Source organism: Parus major, chromosome 1A (genome assembly GCF_001522545.3).
Source record: "Parus major isolate Abel chromosome 1A, Parus_major1.1, whole genome shotgun sequence".
NCBI classification, from domain to species: Eukaryota; Metazoa; Chordata; class Aves; order Passeriformes; family Paridae; genus Parus; species Parus major.
The window spans coordinates 34,236,033-34,261,744 of record NC_031773.1 but is presented as its reverse complement, the minus strand read 5'-3'; the positions used below and the strand labels follow the sequence as shown (position 1 = coordinate 34,261,744).

At 36.0% G+C, this 25,712-nt stretch overlaps 1 protein-coding gene across 5 annotated transcripts in view; it reads left to right on the top strand.

Moving 5' to 3' along the window:
• ZFC3H1 (zinc finger C3H1-type containing) overlaps positions 1-23,512 on the top strand; it is a 41,470-nt gene extending 17,958 nt beyond the window's left edge. For 4 of the 5 annotated variants that reach the window (XM_015627857.2, XM_015627856.2, XM_015627855.3 and 1 more), the window contains exons 13-35: positions 366-540; positions 756-884; positions 1,418-1,966; positions 2,050-2,159; positions 3,378-3,509; positions 4,378-4,499; positions 5,045-5,146; positions 5,515-5,631; positions 6,886-7,069; positions 8,750-8,936; positions 9,360-9,551; positions 11,484-11,721; positions 12,833-12,938; positions 13,015-13,213; positions 13,699-13,793; positions 14,687-14,797; positions 17,020-17,124; positions 17,217-17,382; positions 18,056-18,156; positions 19,293-19,394; positions 19,990-20,029; positions 22,467-22,529; positions 22,655-23,512. In XM_015627857.2, the coding sequence (XP_015483343.1) occupies positions 366-540; positions 756-884; positions 1,418-1,966; positions 2,050-2,159; positions 3,378-3,509; positions 4,378-4,499; positions 5,045-5,146; positions 5,515-5,631; positions 6,886-7,069; positions 8,750-8,936; positions 9,360-9,551; positions 11,484-11,721; positions 12,833-12,938; positions 13,015-13,213; positions 13,699-13,793; positions 14,687-14,797; positions 17,020-17,124; positions 17,217-17,382; positions 18,056-18,156; positions 19,293-19,394; positions 19,990-20,029; positions 22,467-22,529; positions 22,655-22,792 (3,463 nt within the window). In that variant the 3' untranslated portion in view covers positions 22,793-23,512. The remainder of the gene's footprint in view (positions 1-365; positions 541-755; positions 885-1,417; positions 1,967-2,049; positions 2,160-3,377; positions 3,510-4,377; positions 4,500-5,044; positions 5,147-5,514; positions 5,632-6,885; positions 7,070-8,749; positions 8,937-9,359; positions 9,552-11,483; positions 11,722-12,832; positions 12,939-13,014; positions 13,214-13,698; positions 13,794-14,686; positions 14,798-17,019; positions 17,125-17,216; positions 17,383-18,055; positions 18,157-19,292; positions 19,395-19,989; positions 20,030-22,466; positions 22,530-22,654) is intronic. The other variant, XM_015627858.2, reaches the window with a different exon arrangement.
• Positions 23,513-25,712: the final 2,200 nt, after the last annotated feature.

Sequence of the window (25,712 nt, the reverse complement as noted above, 5' to 3'; positions counted from 1 at the left end):
AGATGGAACTAGGCTGTTACTTAACAGAAAGCAAGAGTATAGGTGTCCTGGTCGTCATGATATTAAAAATAGTTTTAAAGAGAGCATTTGCTTATCTTCCCCTATCCTTGTAACATATTTTTATCCACATTATACTTGTACACTTGGAACTTTGGATGCTGAAACATGCTGCATATATTGACATATATTGACAGTATTTACTGTCTTAGGGATGTTAGGACTATCTGGAGAGGTGTTAATTTGTAGTCTTTTTATAAGTGAGGAGAACTGTGCTCTTAAATAATGGGTTTTGGAGGAGCAGCATTAGCTCACTAGCTCTAAGCTCACCTTTGGATAAAATTATGTACGTTCCTTTTCTATTTCAGAATGCTGTTGATGAAGGATGAGTCTGTCTTGAGAAACTTATTGCAACAACAGGCCAAGAAGAGAGAGAATGTTCGAATTGCTGAAAATAAAATTAACAAACTGGCTGAACAGCTACAAGCAACAGAGAAGATCTTGAATGCTAACAAGGCGTTTCTCAAGAGACTTCAGGAACATGTAACTGGCACTCTGAAATGTTTGTTTCCTAGAGCTGGAAATCTTGAAATGGGATGCCTGATTTTTGGAGGCAGTAGGCTTTCTTTGAATTATTTACTAATTCCCATCTAGTTATATTATATCTCATTAATTCCATGTAATTATATTTTATTATCTGGTCATATCTGTAAATTTGCATCTTGCTCTAGTATTCAGTTTTATTTTTATTTTTTCAGATACATAAAGTTCAACAACGGGTTACAGTAAAAAAAGCTCTGGCATTAAAATATGGAGAAGAACTTGCTCGTGCAAAAGCAGTAGCAAGTAAGGAAATTGGGAAACGAAAGCTAGAGCAAGATCATGGTGTAAGTTGGCATGTTTTTAAACCAAACTTCTTGGAAAAAGAACATCAATTTTGATTAACAAGATTCAAACTGAATTTCAGGAAAGCATTTCAGAAACAATGTTTTTGAAAAACAAATTGGTGTTGTTCACTTTCGATCAATGATTAATTGTCAGGCTAAGTTGTGCAGAGGGGATCTGATACTGTTTTGAAAAACAAAATAAACAGAGAGAAGGCTAAAATATTTTTCTGAATTTTATTGCTCCTACTCCCAGCATTACTGTGTACTTGTTTTATAGCTCAACTTTTAACTGGGGCCAGAACTTCTGTTGAAGCGCTGTACATGATGTAGGGTAGTAGTTATCGGAAAGCCTGCAAATCTGCCACTTGATTAGTGGCAAACTTTTGTTGTTTTTCCACTGTTTCTTGAAATCTTCAGGCAAGAGTTTTATGTGTTTTTATAAACTCTGAATTAAGTATTTTGCCTAGGTTTTTCCCTGCTGTCGATAGATCAGTAGATGAGAAAATTGAAATAAAGATAATTTTTTTTTTCAGCCAAGCAAAATATTGAAATTGGATACCTCCCCTGCATCAAGTCCAAAAAAGACTTCAGCAGAATCGATTGCACTGGAGAAAAAACGACTGCAGCAACTAGAGTATGAATATGCCCTAAAGATTCAGAAGTTGAAGGAGGCCCGTGCACTTCAAACGAAGGAACAATCAAGTACTGCACCTCATGTAGAAGAGGAATCTGAATTTGCATTACCTCAGCCATCGCTTCATGATCTTACACAGGACAAATTGACTTTGGACAGTGAAGAAAATTACTTTGATGATGAAGTGTCGTCTAATTCAAACAGAGAACGAAGGAGGTCTTTCAGAGAATCTAATTCTTTTACTAAGCCAAATCTTAAACACATGGACACTCCAAAACAAGAAACTATAAACAAACTTTCTAAAAAGGCTTCAGAGGAGCCTGAGCTGTTCCTTGGGTTGAATATTGATGAACTGAAAAAACTTCATGCTAAAGCTGACAGCTTAAAGGAACTGCTAATGAAAAGTACTGCCTGTATTGTGTCTAAGGAAGATCTCTTGTGTGGTCAGGTAAATGTTTAACGACTAAATATGAAGCTTGTCTTTATTAGGTGGTATCACAACTGCTGTATATCTGTTTATCTGTTTCCTAGGAAATTTCAGTGGACATGGATGTTTTTACATCACAAAGTAAACAAGCAGAAGTGAAACCATTTCCGCTTGGGCCGTATCGTAGTCCTCTTCTGCTGTTTAAATCCTACAGGTATGAGGACTGTAAGAAGCTCTTTGACTTACACTTACATGTTCTTTTTCAAATATTCTTCAGTGCTCTTCCTTGATACCCAGGCATGTTCAGAAAGACAAGTCCTAGTGAGAAACTTGACTATGCATTAACAATGTTGTCTGGTTTAGGGAATATAATGATTTTATTCAGTCTTTTTTTCTGCTATGCACATGACCCTTGGTTTTGTGCAATATGTTTCTTTTGCATTATATTGCACATTGCTTGATACAGCTAAACTAAAAAAGTGGTTAAGCGTTTGAACACAGGATTTTTATATCTAGTATGAGAGAATGTAAATCCAAGAAGCATATTTCAATTATGCAGTCTTTGAACTTGGCTAGGATTTACGTTATCTGAGTCAAAATTGGCTTAGTCATGTTTTTTGGATTCCTCTTTAGTGAAAGAGGCATAATCACAGTGATTCATCTTGACTTGACAGTAACATCTGCAAGTGTATTCAATTTGACACACTTGTCTTTTGACTAAAGAGAACTTTGTTCCTAGATACCAAATTTTAGAAAACAAAAGTCTGGAATTTAAACTGGAGAAGTTGTATCCTACCACGTGCTTCAGGTTTTTATTGTTGTGGTCTTAAGTAGTAGGAGGATGCCATCTTTGCAGAAATATTAATTTTAACTTGTAGGTTGTGACATCAAGTTTTTGAAGGAGCTAGAGATCCCCAAATTGTCAAACTTCAGCTAAAGATTTAAAACAAGTGTTAATCTGCTAGACTAAGACTAGTTTTGTTTGTTTTTACATTCTAAGGTATATACTCTTTTTTTCCCCACTCTTTCTTCAAGTTAATCTTTAACAGTTCTCTTTACACTTCTGTTTGGTGTTGGTCTTAATGCTGATTAGAGCATGAGATTTTCTATAAACTACTAAAATGCACTTTCAGTAGTTTGCTTTCTATACTGGCTTTTCTCTACTCTTCAGATTTCATATTAATGAAGTTCTGCACCTAAAGGAGAAGAGAATGCTAGAGAAGAACTTAAAGGAATACTTCTCAACCTAAATGTTCCTTTTGCTCTTGTTTTTACCTTGTTCTTAGCCTGTAGGTTAATGATGCTTTTGGTTAGTACCAGAGGTTTGGAAAAAATGAGATTTAATACAGAAAGTGATTTTTAATGACTTTTTTTAGAAAACTGATGTCTTGCCTTGTGTGCTTTATGACAATAATTTGCTGATTCATTTTAGGTTTAGTCCTTATTTTCGTACGAAGGAAAAGCTGTACCTCAGTTCAATAACGTATAGCAATATGATTGAGCCAAAACAGTGTTTCTGCCGCTTTGATTTAACAGGCACGTGTAATGATGATGACTGTCAGTGGTAAGTTCTTTTTAATTTTCTTGGCTTAAACTAAACCTCTCTTCTACATGTCTGACTCTTGAGTCTGAAATAAGTATGGTTTTCTTTACTTTGAAAGATCTGGATATGTGATCTTATGTACAAGTTCTAGACAAGGTTGTCTTTAATACTCTATTGTAGATACTTAGTTGGAAGGCAAACCACTTTAATCTAAGCTATGAAGAAAGAGGAGGCTCTCGAGATGTAAATTTATAAAAATAATATGGCCTGATAGAGAATATTTCACATTTTTCTAGTAATTCAAATGGAACTGGTTGCATACGACTTCAGCATAACTTCAAGTCATTGTAGAACCTCACATAGTGGTTGATATTGTTAAGCACACTTGATGAGAAAAATGTATACCAAATAAGTGATGAAGTAAAAAAATAATATTGTAGTTTCCAGGAAAAGAACTGGCTAAGTTTGTTTCTTTAAAGGCTGGTGTTAAATTGTATTAAAAAATAATTGGTTTACCAACGTGCAGTATATTTAAAAGCGGATATGAATTGGTTAGGAATGAACTCAATAGGGAAACCTAACTACTAGTGCAGTAGGAGTGAATGTTATTCTGGATCAGTTTTTAACTGTTGTCATCAGACCATTGTTTGACTCCTTAAGATACAAAATGATATCTAATTCCTATAATTAACTTACTTGAACTGGAAAGTTCTAAATATCGTGATGTAGGCTTAAGTTTAGAAGAGGCCCAGATATATTTAACCAAATTTCAAAGCAAACAATAGTTTTCCCGGGGATATTGTTTTCTTTATGCCTCACCCAAGTGTGTAGTAAAACTTTTTTTTTTCCCCTATGATAAATGTATTAATTGCTTTTTTATTTGTTTTAGGCAGCACATGAAAGATTGCACTCTTAACCGTAAGCAGCTCTTTCAGGATATTCTTTCTTACAATTTAGAATTGATTGGATGTTCAGAAAAAAGCACTGATGAGGAAATCAGCGCTGCCACAGGTTATTGAGTCTTCTGTTCTCTTTTGTATGTAAAAATTAATATCTGAAAGGAACGTGCTTCATTAAAAGCTCCAGGTGCAAGGACTTTGATGTGAAGCAGTATATAAGATACAGATACATGAAGTTTCTTTGGTTGTCCATTTCAGTCCTTTGTAGTGGGTGGATACCTTGGTGTTTTACAGCAAGGAATTAAATCACTGCTCTGAGGAGCATTTCACTCAAAGACAAGTATTGCTGGGATTTAGGGTGTTGGGGAGCAGTGAATGTGGATTCTTTACCTCGCTCCTGCCTCTGTTCTTTCTATAACTACTGGACTGACCTGTTTCAGTGGAGCTAGAAGTTTATAACGATCCCTTTGCCACACAGGCAAGTTGCCAAATGGAACTTCCTTAATTTTCTTTTCTTTATGCTAGTGTGTTAAATCACCATGCCTCTTAAAGCAGTCATATTTCATAAATTTAGCATAGATTGTGTTAAATTGCTGTTAAGTTACTTAGCTGTTTTAATCTATATGCTTACCTAAACCGCACATATTCTTGTTTCAGAAAAATACGTTGAAAAGCTTTTTGGTATAAACCAGGATCGTATGTCAGTGGATCAGATGGCTGTTCTTCTGGCCAGCAACGTCAACGAGAGTAAAAGTCACAGTAAGTGACTTGGTAGATTAAATACAATATATATAAATTTTTAAAAGTTATCTAAGTATCTTGATGATTTTGTAAACCAAGAACATATTTTCATATTGTTTATTTATCTCAGTATTATAAATTCTGATCATTGTAAAATAAAGTCAACAGAGTTTAAGGCAACAATACAATAGTTTTGGAGTTCCTTATGTAGAATTTATTTATGCACTTAAGCACAACAAATTACAAATTTTAAATAAGTAGTATTGAAATTTATACACTTCTGTTGAACTCACTATCTTTTTATTTAGAACCTTTATTAGGAAAGATATTTTAGTCTTGAACACAGAAAAGTGGAAGAATTTTTACTGCCTTGTTTGCCTTTACAGCACCTCCGCATACAACTTGGAAAGAGAAAAGGAAATGGAGACCAAAGTACTGGAGAAAACCTCTGTTAGATAGTAGCAGCAGTGAAGAGGAGCAGTTTGTTGGACCTATTAAATATGGTAATCTGGATATGTGGCACCCTTTAAATGAGTACTGGAGGAAAAAACTCACCCACTTCTTTGTAACACTTGGATTTTTAAGATGCTTCTTGAGAAAACCAGTGCTTTTAATAGTTTTCTTGACTTCATACTTCCTGTATGCTAACTTTATTTTACATAGATTTTTGGGTAAAAGTTGACCTACACTTATAATTCTGTTAGATTTTTTTTCTTTAATGTGACAGGAAATTAGGGTGGAATTTCTATTTACGTGTTCTTGAAAGGAACATAAGGAACTGTTTCCCTAGAAGGTTTCAGCCTTGCCCATACACCATTAGGATTAAAAAAAAATATATTTTTACCTTCAAAAAATAAATTTTTACCTTCAACAGCCCTGCTTTCTCCTTCCCCCTCCTCCTGAACTTTAAATAGTAAAACATCAATGTTCAGTGACTTTAAATTTGTACACAGTTAATATTTGGTGTGAGGTCAGGAGTTAAAGTAGCATTTGAGACTTGGAAGCTTCTAGAGCATTAGTAACCTGATAGTGTTTCACATGTGACTCTTGCAGGTAGGAGTGTGGACCTGATTTTCTGAGTCCGAGAGAGTTCCCAGCCTGTCAGTGGCTGATCTGTTTCCAAGGGAACGTCTCTTGAGAACGTTTTCTCTCAAGGACCAGTTTTGTAAATAACTTCATTTTTCTCAAAACAAATGTAGTACAGCTGTGCTGGGTATTTTTCTCTTGTTCCACCAATGGGACAAGAAAGGTGGTGTTCCCTTTACCAATCATGTTGAACCTGTATCGTAACACCCTATAAAGAAGCTGAAAAGTTCAGAAATAAAGGCTTCTGATCATCTGATCGTCCTCACTCTTCCTGTTGCATTGCATCCACACTCTTTATTTCATGTCCAACAGTGACATAGGAGCTTTAGGATTTGTTAACAAATCTCTAAAAAGGATTTTTTGAGGCTCAGAATTGAGATAAATTCTTTGTCAAATGTGTCTTTGTTCTTAATGCTGCCTTACGAGCTGCCTTAGTTGGTGTCTATTGATCCAAGGCAGCCTTTACTGCTAATTCTTTCATTCCTTCACATTTGAAATATAACTAGTTCTCTACAGGCAATACAGTTTGAAGGGTGTTGAGAGAATGCTCTTTAGTTCTGATCGATGGGTATACTTGAAATACATAAATGCCACCTCTTGTGAGAGTTACAGATCACTACTGTTTTAAAAAGGAAATTTTCTTTTTTTAAAAATTTGTATATTATTTACAGCCCATCCCACAGAACATAAAAAAAGAGTTCCAGTGCTCGATACTGTGGTGACTCCAGATGATGTTCGGTATTTTACAAGTGAGACTGATGACATTTCCAACTTGGAAGCAAGTGTCCAAGAAAACCCCTGTGATGTACAGCTTTGGATTAAACTTGCATATAAATACTTGAATCAAAATGAAGGGTATGTCTGCTACATTTGAGACCTTGCTACATTTACCCTTGCTGCTATGATCAAGTTTTCTATTTGATGTTAAGGAACTTTCTTCAATAATGCCACGAATAATTCATTACTTTAAAACAGGCTAAAAAATAGAATATATTTCCTACTGTATTTAGTACAGTATATGAGTAATAAATTACCCTGGTGGTTTATCTTTGGGTAGATTTTGATTCAGAATGGAAGTTGGTGAAAAGTAGTTTGGGAGAAATAATTGTTCGTGTTTGAGAAGTCCTTTGTGTAGGATTTTAGTGGAATGCACTACTTCCAGCAGTAAAAGTGGACCAATGAGCTGAAATCATTCTCCTCTACAGAGTAAATGATTTGGAATAATGTTTGAAATTACTTGCATCAGCAAACTTTCTTTTAAGTATGGTTATGCTAGCTGGTTTTATCCCTGTAGAAATCATCCAACTGAGCATTTGGTTTCTTATTTTGTGATTTTTTTTAAACTGGTTTCCTAAGTTTCTCTAGCTTTTGTTCCTTAAAATTATGCTGCAGGGCACCATGTTTCTATAGGCAGTCAGATCATTTCAATAGGAATTCTGTCATGATGGTTTCACCCATTATGATGATTAACTTTAATTTTAATAATGAGGTACAGTTGAACAACTGTAGCAGGAAGCAAGAGGAATGGAGAAGAGCTTTAAAAGAGCTTTCTGCTTTAAAAGTCTTGTTTAAACTGTGGATAATGGAAAATACAGAAAAAAAATCAGTTTACCTGTATCAGTAGGTGCCTGAACAGTAGAACGGGTAGAACTGGAAAGGCCAGTGGAAGGTACACACCCTTTTCTTAAAACAGCCACCTCTCCCATTCCCCCTTCCTCAGTACTCTGAAGAAATTTGACTGCTGTAGTAGTGAAAGTAGTGGGACTGGAAAAGCTTCAGACTTACGCGTGGTTAGCTGTGTTAGGTTTTTTTTGAGACTTGGGTACTGCTTCTCATAAATGTCCATGCAAAATAATTTCTAAAGATATTTTCAGAATAAGTGGAACCTCAGAAGCATTCTGTGGTTTTATGGAAGATGTATTTATGAATTAAAGCTTAGCTTTGTGGTTTGCAGTAGAGTCAGTTATTTTAGCTGATCTTATATTACTTGGCGGGTGTCATCTCACAATTCGTTATTTCAAAAAAGAAAATTTCATTTTTTTCATGCCTTAGAGACATAACCTGTATGATATACTGAAATAAAGCTTATATTTAATGACTATAGAAAGTAAATTAAATATTTAACAAAAATATAACTTATTTCACTGCACCTTTAAAATATCTACATAAGTTCTTAAGCCTTTATGATGTAAATGCCTTTATATCCTTGCAGCTTGAGAACTTTGCTTACCAATCAATCTTACCCATTTGCAATTAATTTCAACTCTTATTTGAATTTGCGATCTTGACAGAATACTTACTTTGCACAGTGCACTTTCTGTGCACTGTGATAATTGTACCTGATAACCTCTGAAGGTAAAAAACTTGCTGAAGCTTTGAACCCTTGATAGTGAAGGACAATGTGTAAAAAATGATGACCTACTGTGTATGATTTCCATTCAAACTAAAAGCATCTGTTTTCATGTTTGATACTGTGTAAGTCATAATACCAACACAGTTGACCCGAGTACTTTTTTCAATATTTAATTTTTGCAGTTCATCATCTGAGTGTTTAGATTCTACTTTAAATGTTTTGGCTCGAGCCCTTGAGAACAACAAAGAAAATCCTGAAATTTGGTGTCATTACCTCAGACTTTTCTCAAAAAGAGGAACTAAGGAGGAGATACAGGAAATGTGTGAAACAGCAGTGGCATATGCTCCCTCTTATCAAATCTGGTGGACAGTAAGTAAAAATTTCAAAGTATATATGAGATGTTCCTGTGTGTGTTTTCTACTGTATAGTCAGCATGTGTGACAGGGGAAGTGTCAAATGAAAAACACTGTAGTTTTTTGAAAACTCAAAAGTTGAAAATTAAATTACTCAAGTTCTTGTAGGTTATTTGTAGAAATCATCAGTTTTCCCCAGGTAGTAAGAGTTTTTTTAAAATCCATGTTACATTTTTACACTGATTGCAGAATTTGGATCTTCTTGTACATATTAAAAGTGATATCTTTTGAGGTTTAGTATGAAAATTTGGTGTGATGGAGGGAAACAGTTCATAAGATAGCAAAAGCCATTATTCAGTTTGATCTGTGTGATTTCAAAACTTTAACATAGAAGCTTTACTTACATTGTGATTGTTTTTACTATGATTTATTTCTCTAGTTTTTGAATTTGGAGAATTCCTTTGATGGAAAAGACTATGTATGTGGGAGGATGCTACAGTTCCTAATGGAAGTGACAGGAGGAGGAGAAAACCCGAATCTTGTGTCCTTTCAGCTACTGGAGACTCTCCTCTACAGGGTTCATTTAAGCCTGTTTACAGGAAGACATCAGAATGCTCTTGTTCTGCTGCAGGTAACTTACACATTACCACCCCAGAAGTGTTTTCATAGCTTCACCTTTTTAATGTGTGTGACTGTGGTATTTTGAGCTTGGTGGAATGGAACTTGGTGTCTTCCTTCAGGAGAACTTTTTCAACAAATAGAGGCTTCTGCTTTGAGCTGTGATGCCACTGTAAAAGCCAGATACCTTTGGGGGAGTTCTGTTGTATACTTTTTTGTTTGTGTAGCTAATAACCTAGAGTACTACGTATCAAAATAATTCCCAGATAGATACTTTTATTTTTTGGTTTCTAGTAAACCATAGATCAGGTTTTTGCAATGAAAGGCCTGTGAGTATTTCTTTAACTACTCAAAATTGCTACAGAAATTATCAAACCAGTAGTTCTTGGGAAAGAATACAGTAGTTATCTAACAGTATTACCCTGCTCTCAAATCTGGAGACTGTAAAATTAGATTTTATTGCTCCTATCAACTCTGAAGTCATTGAGTTATCTCAGGCCAGAACTATGACTGTAGAAGTAGTTTAGGTGACTGTTAACTGTTGCATGGATGATAAAAGTGGTGGTTGAGGGTGAGAAATGGACATCACCCTCCCCCACAGTGGGAGCAATGTCCTTTCAATTGCAAGTTGTTTCATTCCTGCCACCAGGTGCCACCTGTTTCTTGCTGCAGCCTGCCATTGCCTGCAGACAGAGCTTGAGAACCTCAGGCTTTTGTCTGGCTCCAGTTGGAAAAGGAAAGCACAGTGCTGTGCTGGTTTCCCCAGATGTACTGAGAAATGTTATTCTGAATGAATAAAAAGAGCATAAGGGAAAAAAATCTGTTTGTCAAATCAACATGGAAATCCAGTAAGAGAATCCAGGAAGAATAATACTGATTGGTTACCCTTACCTTTTTTACAAATCATCATCATAAAGCCAAACTATTATTTTTCTGAATTAATCTGTAATGTGTAGTTCAAAAGAATGGCTTGGCAAAAGATTATTTAATAATATTTCAGACAAAATAATTTCCAAGTTACTGCTACTTCAGAGTTGATAGCACAGTGTATTGGAAAACTTGAAAGCAATTTTTTTGAAGTATTTTGTGGAATGAGTAACTGAAATGCTTTTGAAACACCAGTTTTCACCAACTTCAAGACATGTGTCTTGCTGTATTTTGCATAAATTTGCAAGTATATTCATTTTCTCGAAACATGCCTTCTTTGATCATACTGTGTTTGTCCAGAAAAATGTTGGCACATCACTAGTCATGAGGTTCTGTTGTGTTTTAGAAGGAATTTGTATTTAGACTTTATTTAATTGCATGCTCTAATTATTTTATTTGGGATTTGCTAGTTAAACTGGACTAGTAGAAAAATTTGAAATAGTATCCTTGTTCTCAGTAAGGCTTCCAAAACATTTTTTTAGAGCACACCTGGAGATGGTGGCCGCTCAGTAGGCTTGAATAGGTGTAACTTAGTTTTATAACTAGAATTCATTAAATAAAAGCCCCAAGCCTAACAAACAACCCAAATGCACAAAACCTAGTAGGATATAGTAAGTTGAATCCAGGTTGTAGATGAGTTCTATCTAGATACTAGATAGATTTAATATCTATCCATACTTCTATGGAACTGGAAGTAATAGGGGAGTAAAGCAGGAAAATAGAACGAACACATGTTAGGAGATGCATGTTTTCAAAGTATCTCTCTTCACTTTTTACAATAACAATCTTCTGCAATTTTTCTGAACTAGAAATTTTATTAGGAATTGCATATAATTTGAATAGCCGCATATTCACATAAGCTGAATATGATCCTGATTTACATGAAGGATTAGTCCTGGTCTTCTCTCTGGAAAAGTTTTGAGAATATTAAAACCTGCTCTTCCTGTTTTCTTTTCCCATTCATAAATCTTACACTACATTTCAACCACAAAGTCTTTACTTCTTTTAATCTTTACAGAGTGCTTTAAAATCAGCAAATGAAAAGATAATATCAGAACACCTTACTGCAAGTGACCGTTGCTTGGCTTGGCTGGCTTACATACATCTAATTGAATTTGGTGTTCTCCCAGTCAAGTTCTATGATCCTGCTAATGTCAGTCCTTCAAGGATTGTGCACAAAGAGCCATTTTTAATACCATGGCAGACAGCTCAAGATGTGAAGACTGATCCTGATACACTTCTAGCTATGTTTGAAGGTAAGATTAAGGTGGTAAATATTTAATACATTCTTCATATGTTGTAATTCAAGAAATATTATTCAACTTCAGAATTTCAAGGCAGTGCTATGTTAAGCCATTGAATTAATCCAGTGAATATTGCTTTTTGATTTGAGCAGAATAACGAGGAAAATCCACATTCTTGGGTGCTTAACCAACACAGAGTTTTTCAGTGTAGTTTCAACCCACAGCTTCATCTTGGTAGACTGTGATAGTTCAGAGAAAAAGACCAGTCAGTGACTTGTGATTGTATGACATTGCTAGTTTTCTTGGGCTTATGCAAGCATAAAGCCAAGCTTCAGCTGTCATTCTTTCTTACCCTTTCTTCCCTCACTAGAATATGTTTATCGGCCTGGAATACTAGTGCATTTCCTTAAAAGAGGCAGAACAATGCATGTTTATCTTAATTAAGAGTTTAAGTAAATTGAATACATTTTTTAAAAAGTAAGATGAAGATAATAGAAAAAATTGAGTTTTTAGCTTATGGTGTTGCTGCCAGAGGTAGATTTCATACTAGCAGACAAATGCTGTTACATAGTATTTATAAGTGTCAGTATTTAGTGGTTAGCCAGCAGCAGTATTGAGTTGCCACTGAAAAAATACCTGTGCTGCTGGTGGTAAAGCAGTGTTGAAATACACAAGGATCAACGGAGTAGCCCAACTGTGTGAGTGAAGGCAGTCTAGCTATAGTAATGGGGTGTTCATTGTTGGTGACTATTACTCTGAGGAGAAAAATAATATCCTATATCAGCTTTTGCTTCAACAGCTTTCAGCAACTGCACTGAAAATCCTGGAATGTGATTTGAAATCTAGGGATATGCTTCTGACTGTAACATTGCCTTAATGTTTCATTTGTAGGATGTTTCCTATTTTTAAAATGAGTAAGAGATGAAACTGAAAGACTTGTCTTTGTAGTGTGGTGATAAGAGAGCTTTTCCAAACATGATCATCATCTATTTCTAATAATTTGCAAAAACAGCACTCTCAGAAGTATCTTTTCAGGCTTATGTTTAGTCTTTATGTTCAAGGAGATTTTGCACAACTTTGACACTGAGGTGTAAAGGCTTTGTTTTTTACTTTTGTTTTGAAGATGCAGTCAAAACATGTACTGATGAAAGCCTTGAGGCTGACAAAAGAATAGCCATCTGCTTTCCTCTCTACAGAAACAAGATAGCTCTGCTGAAACTTCTGGAAAGGTAAGTTGTTTCAAGACATTCTTAACTGTAATACTCAACTCTGTTTTGTTAAACTTAACCTTTACTTTTCTTTAAGGTGGGAGTCTGCTGCAGAACTTTGTAGATCTTTATTGGAGCTCTGCCCTAACAACTGTCAGCTCTTGGAGAGTTTGGCCACCTTATATTTGCAGATGGAGCAGAGCGAAAATGCCCACAGAGTGTGGATTGGAGCTTTTGAGAAGAATCCTCAGAATGCAGAAATTTTTTATCGATTGTGTAAATTTCTTGTTTCACAGGTAATATTCCACTTGAAAACTTATTTGCTGGTCTGCTAGCTCTGCAGAGTTTGGGGTTACTGTGTTGTTTAAAAGTCTTATCAAATTGATTCGACTTAGGGATATTTTTGTAATGTCTAGAACTCCTTCCAGTAATTAAGAAAAGTATAATTGGCAAGACAAGTGACATGATAAAATATAATCTTAGCAATTACATAAAATCATAGATTATAATTTGTTTTTTTCTAATTCAGTGTTTAATAATATCCTTAAGCAGGAGTAACAAAGTAAAATTATACCCTGTAATATTTTTTCAGTTTCTTTCTACTGCTCACTGCCCCATTTAAACTTGATTTGTGAGAGAATGAAGAGAATGGAGCATTTTAGAGATAGACACACCTCGTTTGTTTTTTTTTTTTTCTTAAATTAGTCTTACCATATTCAAGTTGATGTTTGATTTTAATTTTTTTCATTGTTTTTAAAAAAAACCCCAAACAACAAAACAGGAAAAGTCAAGCAGTATTCTTCCACTGTTGCAAGATTTCGTAGCAGCTTTTTTTGAGAATACATGCCAACAACATGGTCCCATGGATCTCTTAAGGTACGTTTAGAATAATTTTTTTATTTCAATGTTGGCAGTATTGGTATTTTCTTGATTTACATGATAATCTAGAACTTAAAAACTCTGGTTTTTAGCATGGCATGTTTTGCCAAAATTTCAGTGAATGGTGATTTGGTGTAAGGTTTACACTTCTTTTTGCATAGATGCTAATTTATAAAGCCATGAACATCTAAAAATGAAATAGCAAGCAAGTAGATTGTCTGGATTTGGGCAATGAAAATCAATTATATATATGCCAAAGTTGGTTTTGTTTATTTTCTTTCTGCCCTAAAGCTAGGAGCCTAAAATTGCATATCTAAAATGCTCTTGTTCAGGCACTTAAAAAAGACCTCCATCAAGAGGTCCAGCATGTTATTAATTAGGTTATTGTTGATGAAAAGATGCAGGTTTCATATATAGCCTGATGATTTTCCCCATGAATTTTAGCACCTACTTGAAAGAGAGGAGTTTGGAAATCTGCAAGTTCCCTATGGTCAAAACAGATACCTTTGAAGGTCTGCAAAGCAAAAGCCTTACATGCTAAAGCTCATTCAGATGAAATGTTTTTATCTCTAAGTTAGGTGTTAGATTTTATTTTTGCTTACATTTATTTATGTACTTGATGTATTCTATGAAGGAGGGGGAGAGTCTGTGATATAAGGCAGCATTTAACTTTGTACATAATTAGAGAGTAAATGCCTTCTGTATTAATTATTTCTATATTTCTGTGCAATGCTTTTTAACAGAATTTATGTGGGTAGAGTGAAACTGAAACCTAGGAAAAGTGCATGTTTTTTAGTATTTTTTGTGAACTGAACTTCGTAAATGAACATTACATCTACATAGGATTCTTCCATGTACGAGGCTATTACTACTCCTTTTTTCTCTTGTAGATATCTCTTGAATTTTCCAATGCCAATTGAATTTACATCACCTCTCTATAAAGAACATCTTACAGATGATGTTGTTAACCAGCAAATCCCGTATCTGTGGCAGATCTACTGGTGAGATTTTTCCCAGGAATTTCTGAGAAACAGCTATTGTGTCTGAGTAAATTGCATTTTCAAAAGCTGAGTATTCATTACTTGCCTGATGGTGTGTTGCTTGGGATTCTCTGAATAAGTGATTGGCCAGTCCCTAGAAAACCTACTGGCCTGCTGCACAATGGAGATAGTTTCATAAAACTGAGTTGCATGTCAACATAAGTTTTCCACTTGAGAAATCTTTCAGAAATTCTGACCTATGGTAATAGGTGTGTTCATCTCAAAATGATTTTTTGTTTGTTTTACTTTTGTTTTAGGTTGCTGCGGCTAGTAGTGTTCTTAATTCTCTTGGCTTTCAGTTGTCTCCCTTTTATTTTACAACAGTTTTATTTCATAAAAGTTTCCATTCTGTTTAGTTCTGATCTCTCCAGCTCCTTGACTCATTGTTTCAGCTGTTCATGAAGAAACTCCACAGCAAAGTAATGCAGGAGGGTAACCTATTCCTCTGCTAGAGGTTGTAAAGTTATACATGTCTTTATCACTTATACACAAACTTTTTTCTTTATTGTTTTTTTTTCCTTATTTCTTCCATCATTCCTTTTGATAGCAGCAGTATGCAGGATTGCCAGACACCACATTATTAACCATCTGTAACTTACACTAATTACTTAAATGTGGTTACTGAGGTGCTGGCTTAGGCTGTTTAAGAAGTTCACCATTTCATAGTGTGGGTTTGTCAGTCTTCACAAGTAGCTGGCTTTTCAGATAAGTAAAAGGGCAAGGATGATATTGCTTCACATACAGAGTGAGGACTCTTCAGAACTTCAACACTGTTGCTTATTATTTTTAGTTGGTGGACAACTTCCAGGTAAAATGTATGGCTTTCAAGAAAATTTGATCTAGACCTTTCATAAAGATTATGGGTTTATTTTGTGTTGTCTATTATTACCAACTTAAACACTTTCAATTTATTTTTTTTTTAACAAAATACTTCTTGACAAGCTCAGTTTTGGTTTTGGCACTTACACAGTAGAGATATTGTTACTAAGACACTTGAGGTCACTATTTAGTTATAAAGTACCCTTACTTAAGCTCAGATTCTCTGGTGTTTTAGCACCTGCTTCTAAGATGGAGAATAAATGTTCTTCAAATAAGTACCTAAATTACTTTCAGAGCTAATAATTGAGTGTTTCTCTGTTTTAAGTTTTGCTGCAGTAAGTGTCCAGGTATCTGGGCCTATGTATCTGTATTTCCTTTCTTCAGATACGGAGGACAAAAGATATATCAAGTTCACTTTTACCAACTGAAAATAGATTGAAATCAACAACACCTTAAAGGCCTTGTAACAGTGTTTTACTTGGCAAGATCACTTGTGTGTGCACACGTTTGTGTTTGCATACAAATGTTTACACACGCTCTTTTAGAGTAGAAAATAGGTGATTTAGTTCATAATTCCTGGGGAAAGCCGGAGTAGAATCAACTACTGATTATGTGATTTGAGTCAGGAGGGTTCTGTAGCAAGGTAAGGAAGGTCAGCCTTACCTTAATATATTTCTGTGTAATCCTTTATGAGGTTGTTAGATCCCACCCCCCATTACTTATTGAAAGTCTTACCTTTTTTCATTGTTACATTACACTTTGAAATATGGAGTTTTCACTGTGTCTTGATCTAAGAATGTGTCTGCTTCTGTCTTCGATGAGGTCTTGTGTGTTGGTCTAACTGTATGTTTCTTTGAGAAGCTGTTGAACAAAATTAAGGGGAGGGGTTTTGACCTTTCTTGGCAGGGTTTTTTTTTCCCCTCTGACACAATCAGTAAGTATCAGGATCTGCAGTAGAAACAGTTTCTCAAGTGGCTTTAATTGGACTTTAAAATGTATTGTTGTGGACCTTTCCAAATGGACGCTCAAGACTTGTCTCCATTCTGTAGCAATTAGAGCATTACCTTTAGAAGGATTAGTAGGGGGTACTTTACAAGAGTAGGAGGCAGTTTGTAATACTTATTTTTAAGAATTGCATTTCAAACTTCATGGTTATTTTATTATTCCTTGTAACCTGCTTTTGAGACTTATTCGTTCTAATAAATTGACTGATGGATTAGGCCATGATACTGTTAAACTGAAAACACTGCTTTTTTTTTCCCTGCATCTGAGAATGGGAAATTCTTAATTATGTCTTACTCTTAATGTATAATTACGCATATTGTTTATGAAATATAACAGTTTTTATCTTTTTATATAAACAGTTTGTGCCAGTCCCTTCATGCAAGTGTTGGTGAAGCCCTGGATGCTTATGAAGCAGCTTTGGGGGCAGTGATGCAGCAGGAAACTGTTCAGAACATTTGGTTGGAGTAAGTTCTTAAGGGAGGAAAGTTAATTAATCTCAATTATGAAGTGAACACTGCCAGAACCATCTTTTTTCTTTTCTGTTTTTTTCTTCCAGTTATCTTGTTTTTCTCAATAGTAAAGTTGTTGAATCCACCAACAAAGTTCAAGAATTCAAGCTTTTTACTGATCTAGTGAACAGATGCCTGGTGACAGTCCCCACACGATACCCAATTCCATTTAGTACTGCTGATTATTGGACCAATTACGAGTTTCATAATAAGGTAAAAATGTGTCTGTGGACAGTTTTAGTTAAACAAAGAGGCTGGTGACCTGTTAGTAGGTACCTATTAGTAGGTAATCTATTTGTTCAAGTGCAGCACCAGTTTCTAGCACTGAGAGCTAGAAAAAAAAATGAAGTGTCTGAGTGTAGTAGTGTTTTGAGCAGAAGAGTGTCTAGCACTGGCCTTTTCAAAAAAAGATCCTGTAATGCAAAGAAAAACTTATTGGCATGGTAATGAAAAATGATGTTTTTCTAGAGAAAAGAGAAAATGGGTAAGGGAAGGAACATGTGGTTACACAAGAGATGTCTGCAGAGCTCTGCCACTGGTAGATGGAAACAGTTTTGATCATAGAACTCATAATGGTTGAGAAGAGAAGAAATAAAGTAGGCAGAAAAAGTTGAGCAGTTAGACAGAATAAAGCTTATGGAAATCTTGGATCCCATTTTGCTGACAAGTAGTGCATTTATGCACTAAATGCAGGCTAGAAGAACTAAAATAGGTGGTGCTATCAACTTGACACTGAATTCATATTATACAGATTAATTTCTCTACCCTTGAGTGATAAGGTTTGAAGGTGGAAAATCAGTTATAGTGTTCATAGTTTGTCATACCAGTATTCTTAGCAAAATAAGGCCCATAAAGTAGATTAATGTTTATAATTCAAATTCTACAGGTAATTCTTTTTTATTTGAGCTGCATTCCAAAATCTCAGCATTCCAAAACATTGGAACGGTTTTGTTCTACCATGCCTACTAATCCTGGACTTGCACTGAGGTATGTAAAAATACTTTCAATTAAGGCAGGTGGTTAACATAACTTGTTTATTGTGCAAGATATGCGTGATTTACTTTCTGCTACAGAAGTAAAACTATTCCTCTATTATCGCATGTTGCTTGAGACATATTATGCCTACTGACATCACCTCAATCTTAGATTTGACAATGTTCTGTTCTATCTGCAAATAGGTTATAATTATACAAAAATTACCTCTGCATTGTACATGATGACTACAATGGGTCAAAATTTCAAGTGGGTAGAGAAATGTCAGATATATATTAAGAATTTATTGTTACTTGATAACCTATTACAGGTATAGTTCCAGAACAGATAAAAATGGATACACCAGTCCATAACTAGTCTTTAACACTAGTTAAGGCTTAACTTGACATTTGTTTAGCAGTGAGAAATCATAATTTAAAGGAAATCTGATGGGAAACAACCAGTTAATGTAAGCATTGCACTGGCTCTTACTTGAACAGCATTTCAAAATGTGCTCTGCCAGGATTAGAGTAAGTGTTTTACTGTGTTCAGGTGCACTGAATGCATGAATATTTGAGTAATATTGAAAAGTCCCAAAACACTGTTCATCATCAACAGCGATCCCAGAGAACTCAGAGCAAGGCTCATGTGTGGTTGTGGGCATGGGGGAGAGTGTGACACACCTGCCTTTGGCACATGAAGTTGAATGGCTTCATTTTAAACCAAGTTGCAATTCTGTCTAGATGGAACTTGCTTAGACAGTGTTGATACTGCGTGAAATGGGTGAGCAGAACTGACTGAACAGTATCAATAGCCCCAGTACTATAAAACTAATTTGTCTCTTTTCAAATGTGCATTTACCTTTTGTATACTAAAAGTGAATCCATTTGTAATCTTGCAATATGCCAAGATCATGTTTTCTCTCCTATTTCACACTTCTTAGTTATTCTCTGAAAGTGGATCTTAACTTGTATTGTTCTGAGAGCATGATCAAATCAATATTGTATATGGTGGCTTGGGCTTTTTCCTACTTGCAGCTCTTGACTCAGATGAGGCGTAATATATTTTGTGTAATGTGTTTGTATCTTTGGATAGCTTTTCTGTTCCAAATGATTAGAGCAGTGTTCTTTTCTCATGAATGCCTTTTACAGACTGCTTCTGCGATACTGGGAGGAGAGCAATGTTCAGATTCTGAAACTACAAGCCAAGATGTTTACATATAATATCCCAACATGCCTGGCCATCTGGAAAATGTAATGCAACAGTCATACATCTGTTTTCATAGCTATTGCTTTTGTTTGTAAGGTTTACTTCACAAAGGTAAATCTGAAATGTCCTTCCAAGTGGGCTTGAACTGGAAGCTTCTCTTTCATTAGCTTATTATTTAGAGAGGAACTGTTCGTTACCAGCAGACGGACATACTGTCATTTCTTTAAAATGAGAATGAAATTTCCCTCTTGGGACACTTAAGTGAATGGATAATATGCAGATAAATATGAATGATGTATTTACAAGTTGCCTTTTTAAATTCAACTATTGACTTCTGTCTCCCCCTCTCTACCCCTCCCCTTTATATATCACAATAGCAGTATTCTCCATTATCCAGTGATGCTGAACTGATCTTTTTCTTCAGTGTTTGTTCATAATGGGGAACCACTGAAATGTCTTGCCTCATGTAAGGTTGTTTTTAAAAAATGGCTATTTTTATCTTTTCACAATAGATTAACCTCATTGGAAGTTAGTTTCTTCTCAAGGAATTAGTAATTCCATTCCACAGTCAGTATTCTGCCATTAATGGCATTTAAAATAATTCAAGAATAAATGTTTTTATATATTTCTTTTCCTCAGAGCCATTGCTGCCGAATGCTTTCTAATGGGACAAAGAGAAGTAAGTCAACACAGTGTACTAAAATGAGTAATTATGAAATTCTGTAAAACTTCTCATACCTTGGCTTTATCCAGAGCAATGGTAATCTTGTAAATCCAGGATTCCTAGTTAGTTGAAATATTCTTTTTTATAAACACCAAAACATGTGCCTCAAGTGTGAGAAATGTTTTTAACAATCAAGGGAGAATGGATTGTATGAGTGCATGCTCTTTGTGTGCACGCTGTTTCTGTTCCCATACTGGGAAGGCTGGATTCTTCTCCCATTTTATTTTTTTTACCTGGTGGAGATTGTTGTATTTTAAGTTCTAGCAGAGGGAAGCAAACTCATGCTGAAAGATGCTAATGGCTATCTTTACAAGTGGACAAGAGAGCCAGAGAGAAACTTTTTGCAAGGGCATGTAATACTAGGATGAGAGAGAATAGCTTCAAACTGAGGGGAGGTTCAGACTGGAAATAAGGAAAACAGCTTCACTGTGAGGTGGTGAGACACAAACAGGTTGCCCAGAGAAGTTGTAGATTGCTTCCTGAGATGAGATTTCTAGACCAGATTGGGTGGGGTTTTGAGCAACCTAGTTTAGTTCAGTGGAAGATGCCTCTGCATATGACAGGGGATTTGTTTATCTACATGATCTGTAAGGTCCCTTCCAACCCAAACCATTCTTTGATTCTGTGAAGTAGCTGGAAGGGTGGGTCTGCCAAACTAGTGTACGGAAAGAGTTGCCGTAGTTCCTGACCACACAAAAGACTCCAGTTCCTTTTTTCCAGAAATAATAGGTTTACTTGTTTGTACTTAGGGTAGGGAAATATCACTCTGTGTACAAACATGGAAGAGGTTTTTTTGTTACAGCAGCTGCATCACTTCTCAAAGAGAATGATCTTCCTGGTATTGTTGCTGTCAACTTTAAAATACTCTTCCACCTGTGAAAAGATGCTATGTATTTGAGGGTGGGGGCTGTAATGAGGCCCTGGGTTCGTGACTCATCCACATATACCACTTGCTTGTGGTATTTGAGCTGCTTCTTTGCTGTACCTGGTTCTTTGTCATCTTGTAATGACTTTCTCTTAGCATCCTTCTTTTTTGTCAGTGGTCTTTCTTTTGGATCAATATTAAAGCTTTAACTGATCCATAAAGGGTAGCATGACAGTTGTTGGACTCGCATATGAAATGTTTACTTTCCTTTTTTATGGTCTCCTAGAATGTTTAAAAAGAGCATCCCCTAAGCAGAATTACTTGGTTTGTTAGATCAAATAGCTCGAAGTCAGGAGATACCAAAGGCTGGATTGCCTATTCAACCTTAATTCTGTCTCTGTGTTGATGGTTTGGTGTAATCTGTAATAAGTCACAGATCCCTGCTTCAGTCATTGTATTAGATGGACTACATCTTAAGACACTGCCTATAGTAAGGCTAGTGACTGAAAAGAACTCTGATTTGTTTGGTTAGAAAAATGTATGTCAAATGCATAAAAAAGAGGGCCCTTAAAGAAAATGAGCCAATTAAGATGAAGGCATATGTGAAACATTGTAGCTGGATTACACCCAGAAGAAATCTTGTGGTTTTCTTCTGCAACCACCTCACTAATTATACGGTATGTGGTAAAATCACTTTAAGTAGTCACACACAGTGCAGTTGGGCTTTTGTGGGGGTTTTGGTCTGGGATGTAGTGAGCACTTAAAACTGTTTACACAAATCAGTGATGGTTCCAGATAACTGGATTTTCTAGTAAACAAGTAGGATATTTGTTTAAAATTGAATTGTGATTCAGATTCTGGATTTCCTGTTCCTGGAGAACCTGTCATTTATTTCCTTCAGAGGTCATGTAAAGGTTTGTTAAAAGAATATGAAAATGAGTGCAAGTATTTAAAATGCCAACAAATACCTCCCCTAGTGACTCTGATTGAAGTTGGGACTTAAGATACCAGTAGTTGAAGGACACTTGAGTAAGTACTAGTATTAAATATTTTGGTCCTCTATTTTGAGCCATAAAATGGTAAAACCATTTTTCTTTTGAGAGTTCCAAAGACTCATACTGACTGTTAAAGCATAGATAGATAGATGCTGAAGGAAAAAAGCCCATGAAACAGTTATTTTCATTGCAGGATTGTGATGGTATGCAATAAACAAGACTTGAGACTACATATTGAGTGGTGAGAGAAATACTCAGTAAGCTGCTTCATTCCCTGAATGTGTTCCATCCTGTGCAATGAATGAGGCAAGAATCTTATGAAGAAAAATAGCAGGTCCTCATGTAACTAATCATGTTCATACAAGGGTCAGAATTAAGGTCAGACATAAACTTGCATTTGCTTTTAGTACCAATTTAATGCTTGACTTCAAAACTATTTTAAAAATTATTGCAAGAGATTTTTGTGCTTCAAATAATTCGTTTTGAATGCATGAAATTGTGCTGACTTTTAATACTTGCCTTTATTTTACAGGTCCATCATTTATATCAGAGAGCCCTTCAGAAGTTACCTCTATGTGCAACACTGTGGAAAGATGTAATGTTTTCTCCTTATGATTAAGTTTGAGGTTTCATATAAATTCTCTGCATATCCCATATCCATAGATGTGGTGATGCTCAGGCTCTGGCTAAATCTTATATCTGCTTCCCCATCTCTTTCAGCAACTCTTGTTTGAAGCATCAGGAGGAGGTAAAACTGATAACCTGAGAAAACTAGTTTCCAAGTGCCAAGAGGTTGGAGTCAGCCTAGATGAGCTTTTAAATTTAAACACTTACAGAACAGAAAACAAGAATCACTGAACGCTGGGTATGGTCAGCCATAAGTCCTATAAATTGCCAAAATCAGTTGAATGGTTCTTCAGGCTGATCCATGCCCTAAGATCTATGTAAGGCAGATGAGTATTGCTGAGCATATCAAGTCTCCAGTCTGCTTTCCTTGAACCTGGAAACAGTTAACATGACCTTCATCTGGAAACATGAACTTCCTGTCTGGCCTTGCTTCTGGGCCCTGCCAGATTCTCATAACGTCATCTACGTAAGTATAGTTAATCAAAATGACAGACTTTATTTTTTTATGTTTTCTTTTTATTTACTGTTTTCTTTTGTTTTGCTGTTCCTGATTCACTTGACACTCTCGCTGATGCCTGAGAGATCTGTGTTTGGGATTAATTTACTGGGCTGTGTTTACAGTAAAAAACAACTAGTCCATTTTGGGTTTTTTCCTTTTTTAAACCTTTTTTGAGACTTTTTCATTACAGGATTTAAAACAAAAGCAGCCGCTCTTAAGGAAAGTGTAACTGCCGTGGCCACAAGTATGCTTCTTGCACTTGAAGGCTCTAAGAGGGTTGCTTACTGCCCTTTTCTGCATTGGACTCATGGCAGAGACTATTAAACTTGAAGATTAAAGAAACTTTTGCAAATGCCAGTGCATCAGAACCTAAGAGTGGTCAATTATGTGCAATTTTTTTGTAAAGAAATTTTAATTTATAATAAAGTTTAACAGTTTAAAGAAAGATAACATTTATCTGTTTTGTTTTGGTACTACCTTGCGCTATTACAGGTGTTTTTATAGAGATATTTTCAATACAAGCTGACCTTTAAAAAAAATTGTTGTCTTCTGTTATTTTGATCGTGACATAAGCAAATGTGGTTGAGCTGCCTATTGTGGCTATAGAATAACTGTCCCTTTGTGATTTCTTTCTTCCCTCTGCCTCAGGTACACAGTTGTTTGTCCCATAACAACTAATCTTATCAATAATACCACTTCAGTAGAGGAAAATGCATTTTATGTTGTCCCTTTTGCCCTTAATGAAATGAGGCCCACTTTCCAAAGTTGCTACATCTACATTGTAGAGAGAGATGAAATATGTGCCAAGTCATATCAAAAGGTAGCTGTAATACCTATTGCATAGGTGTTTCATTAAGGTGCCAGTAATTGAGCAGTCTTCATGGTAGAGAGTGAGGCAATGTGACATAGTGTTTACAGCAGCTTTCAAACCCCTTACTTTATCTGAAGCTAAACATGAAGCAGCTCTCTTAAAGGAGGACAAAGTGGAAAAATACTGGTTTTCTTCCAGGGGAATGGAGAGTGTTGATGCACCTTAAATCCTTTTAAACAACTCATACTTAATTTTAAAATTCATGCTTAAATATAAAACTTCAGGCACTCACTTTAAGGGCCAGATTTTCCTGCAGACTGTACAACCAGTATTGGAAAACTGACTCAAACCTGTTCTTTATTGGAGTAGGGTGGTGTCCTGATTTTTTTCCCCACTTACATCATGTGGCATGCACTAGCACAGGTGGCCAGAGATGGAGACATTAAAAGCTACCTGGATGTTCTGACAACTGGCTCTAGATGTCCCTGCTAGAGCAGAGGTTTGAAGCAGGTGATTTCCAGAGATCCCTTCCAGCTTCAGTGATTTTTCAATGCTGTTGCATTCCTGGTGAACGTAAACCTGTGTGCTTTCACCAGCTCTGTCTTACCAACCTCACCTTCCGCCCTAGTTGTCTCTGCTCCTTTACTCAAGGGCAAAAAGCACAGGGCCAGGCCAGTGGTGTTGGTCCTTTCTGACCATCTCTGGCCAAGGCAGAGCTGTGAGTGTGTGATCTTTTGCTCTTGACTAACTTTGTAAATACTTCTTGCCTTAGTATATACAGGAGCTGAAGAACTAGCTATGGACTTCTTGGTGTCTTTAATGTTGTTACTGAGGTGTTCCCCACTGCACCTTTTGTTTTATATAGTCAGTGCACTGATTTCAGTTACTGATAGAGACTTCCTGCCTGGCTTTATTAATTCTGGATGGAAATTATATTTTAGGTTGTTTCATTTTTTTAAAATTTTATGTAAATTTTTGTTAAGATGATTGTCAGAAACGGAAAAATGGACAATTTAACTGAAGAAGATGAAGGAGGTGTGTTGATCTTGTGCAGCAGGTTTTTGAGACCTTGCCTCATCTCTCAGAAGGTGTAAAATGGACTTGCTTTCAAAATCCTTTAGGCATATTCCTTGTGCATCTCTCCTGCTACTGCTGTGCTCAGTAACTACTCAAAGGGGTAGCTGACTTCTCAATGTGTCCATATCCCCCCAAACGTTAGAAATGCAAACAATCTTTAGATGAGCTAAGTGAAAAGGGGCTGTGAGAACTTCCACATCCTGCAGCTTCCCTGAAGACCCCAATATAGCCCAAACCCCCATATATTCACTGGTCTGTGCTGATGTCCTGCATGTATACTGTGTCCAACCACATGCTTGGATCCAGTTTCACAATATACCCAAGGTCAAGATTGTGTTAATAGAGGAAGATAAGGTGTTTTTCCTTGGCTCCCTATTCTCCTGCATTTTGCTATAAATGTTCTGTGAGATGAGTTTGTGTCTGTGAGGCTCCAAGAGCACTCACGTTGAATTGTTAAGTTTGGAGAAGACCTGCAAAATCAAGTTCAGCCTTAGCCCTCACCAGCATGCCTGCTAAACCTCGTATCACGAGGTGCCAAGTCCACTCATTTCTTGGAACATATCCAGGAAGGGTGACTATCACATCCTTGGGGTGCCTGAATCTTTCCTTATGCTGGTCAGACCTTGACTAAGCCCTTTCCTCCTCACAGGTAATTTCAGTTCACATCCCATTAAATGTCATTCAGAATTACAGGGCAGTGAGCTGCATCGCACCCGGGGAATGTAGACTGTGTCCTTACAAGACCTGCTATTTCACCTGAGGCT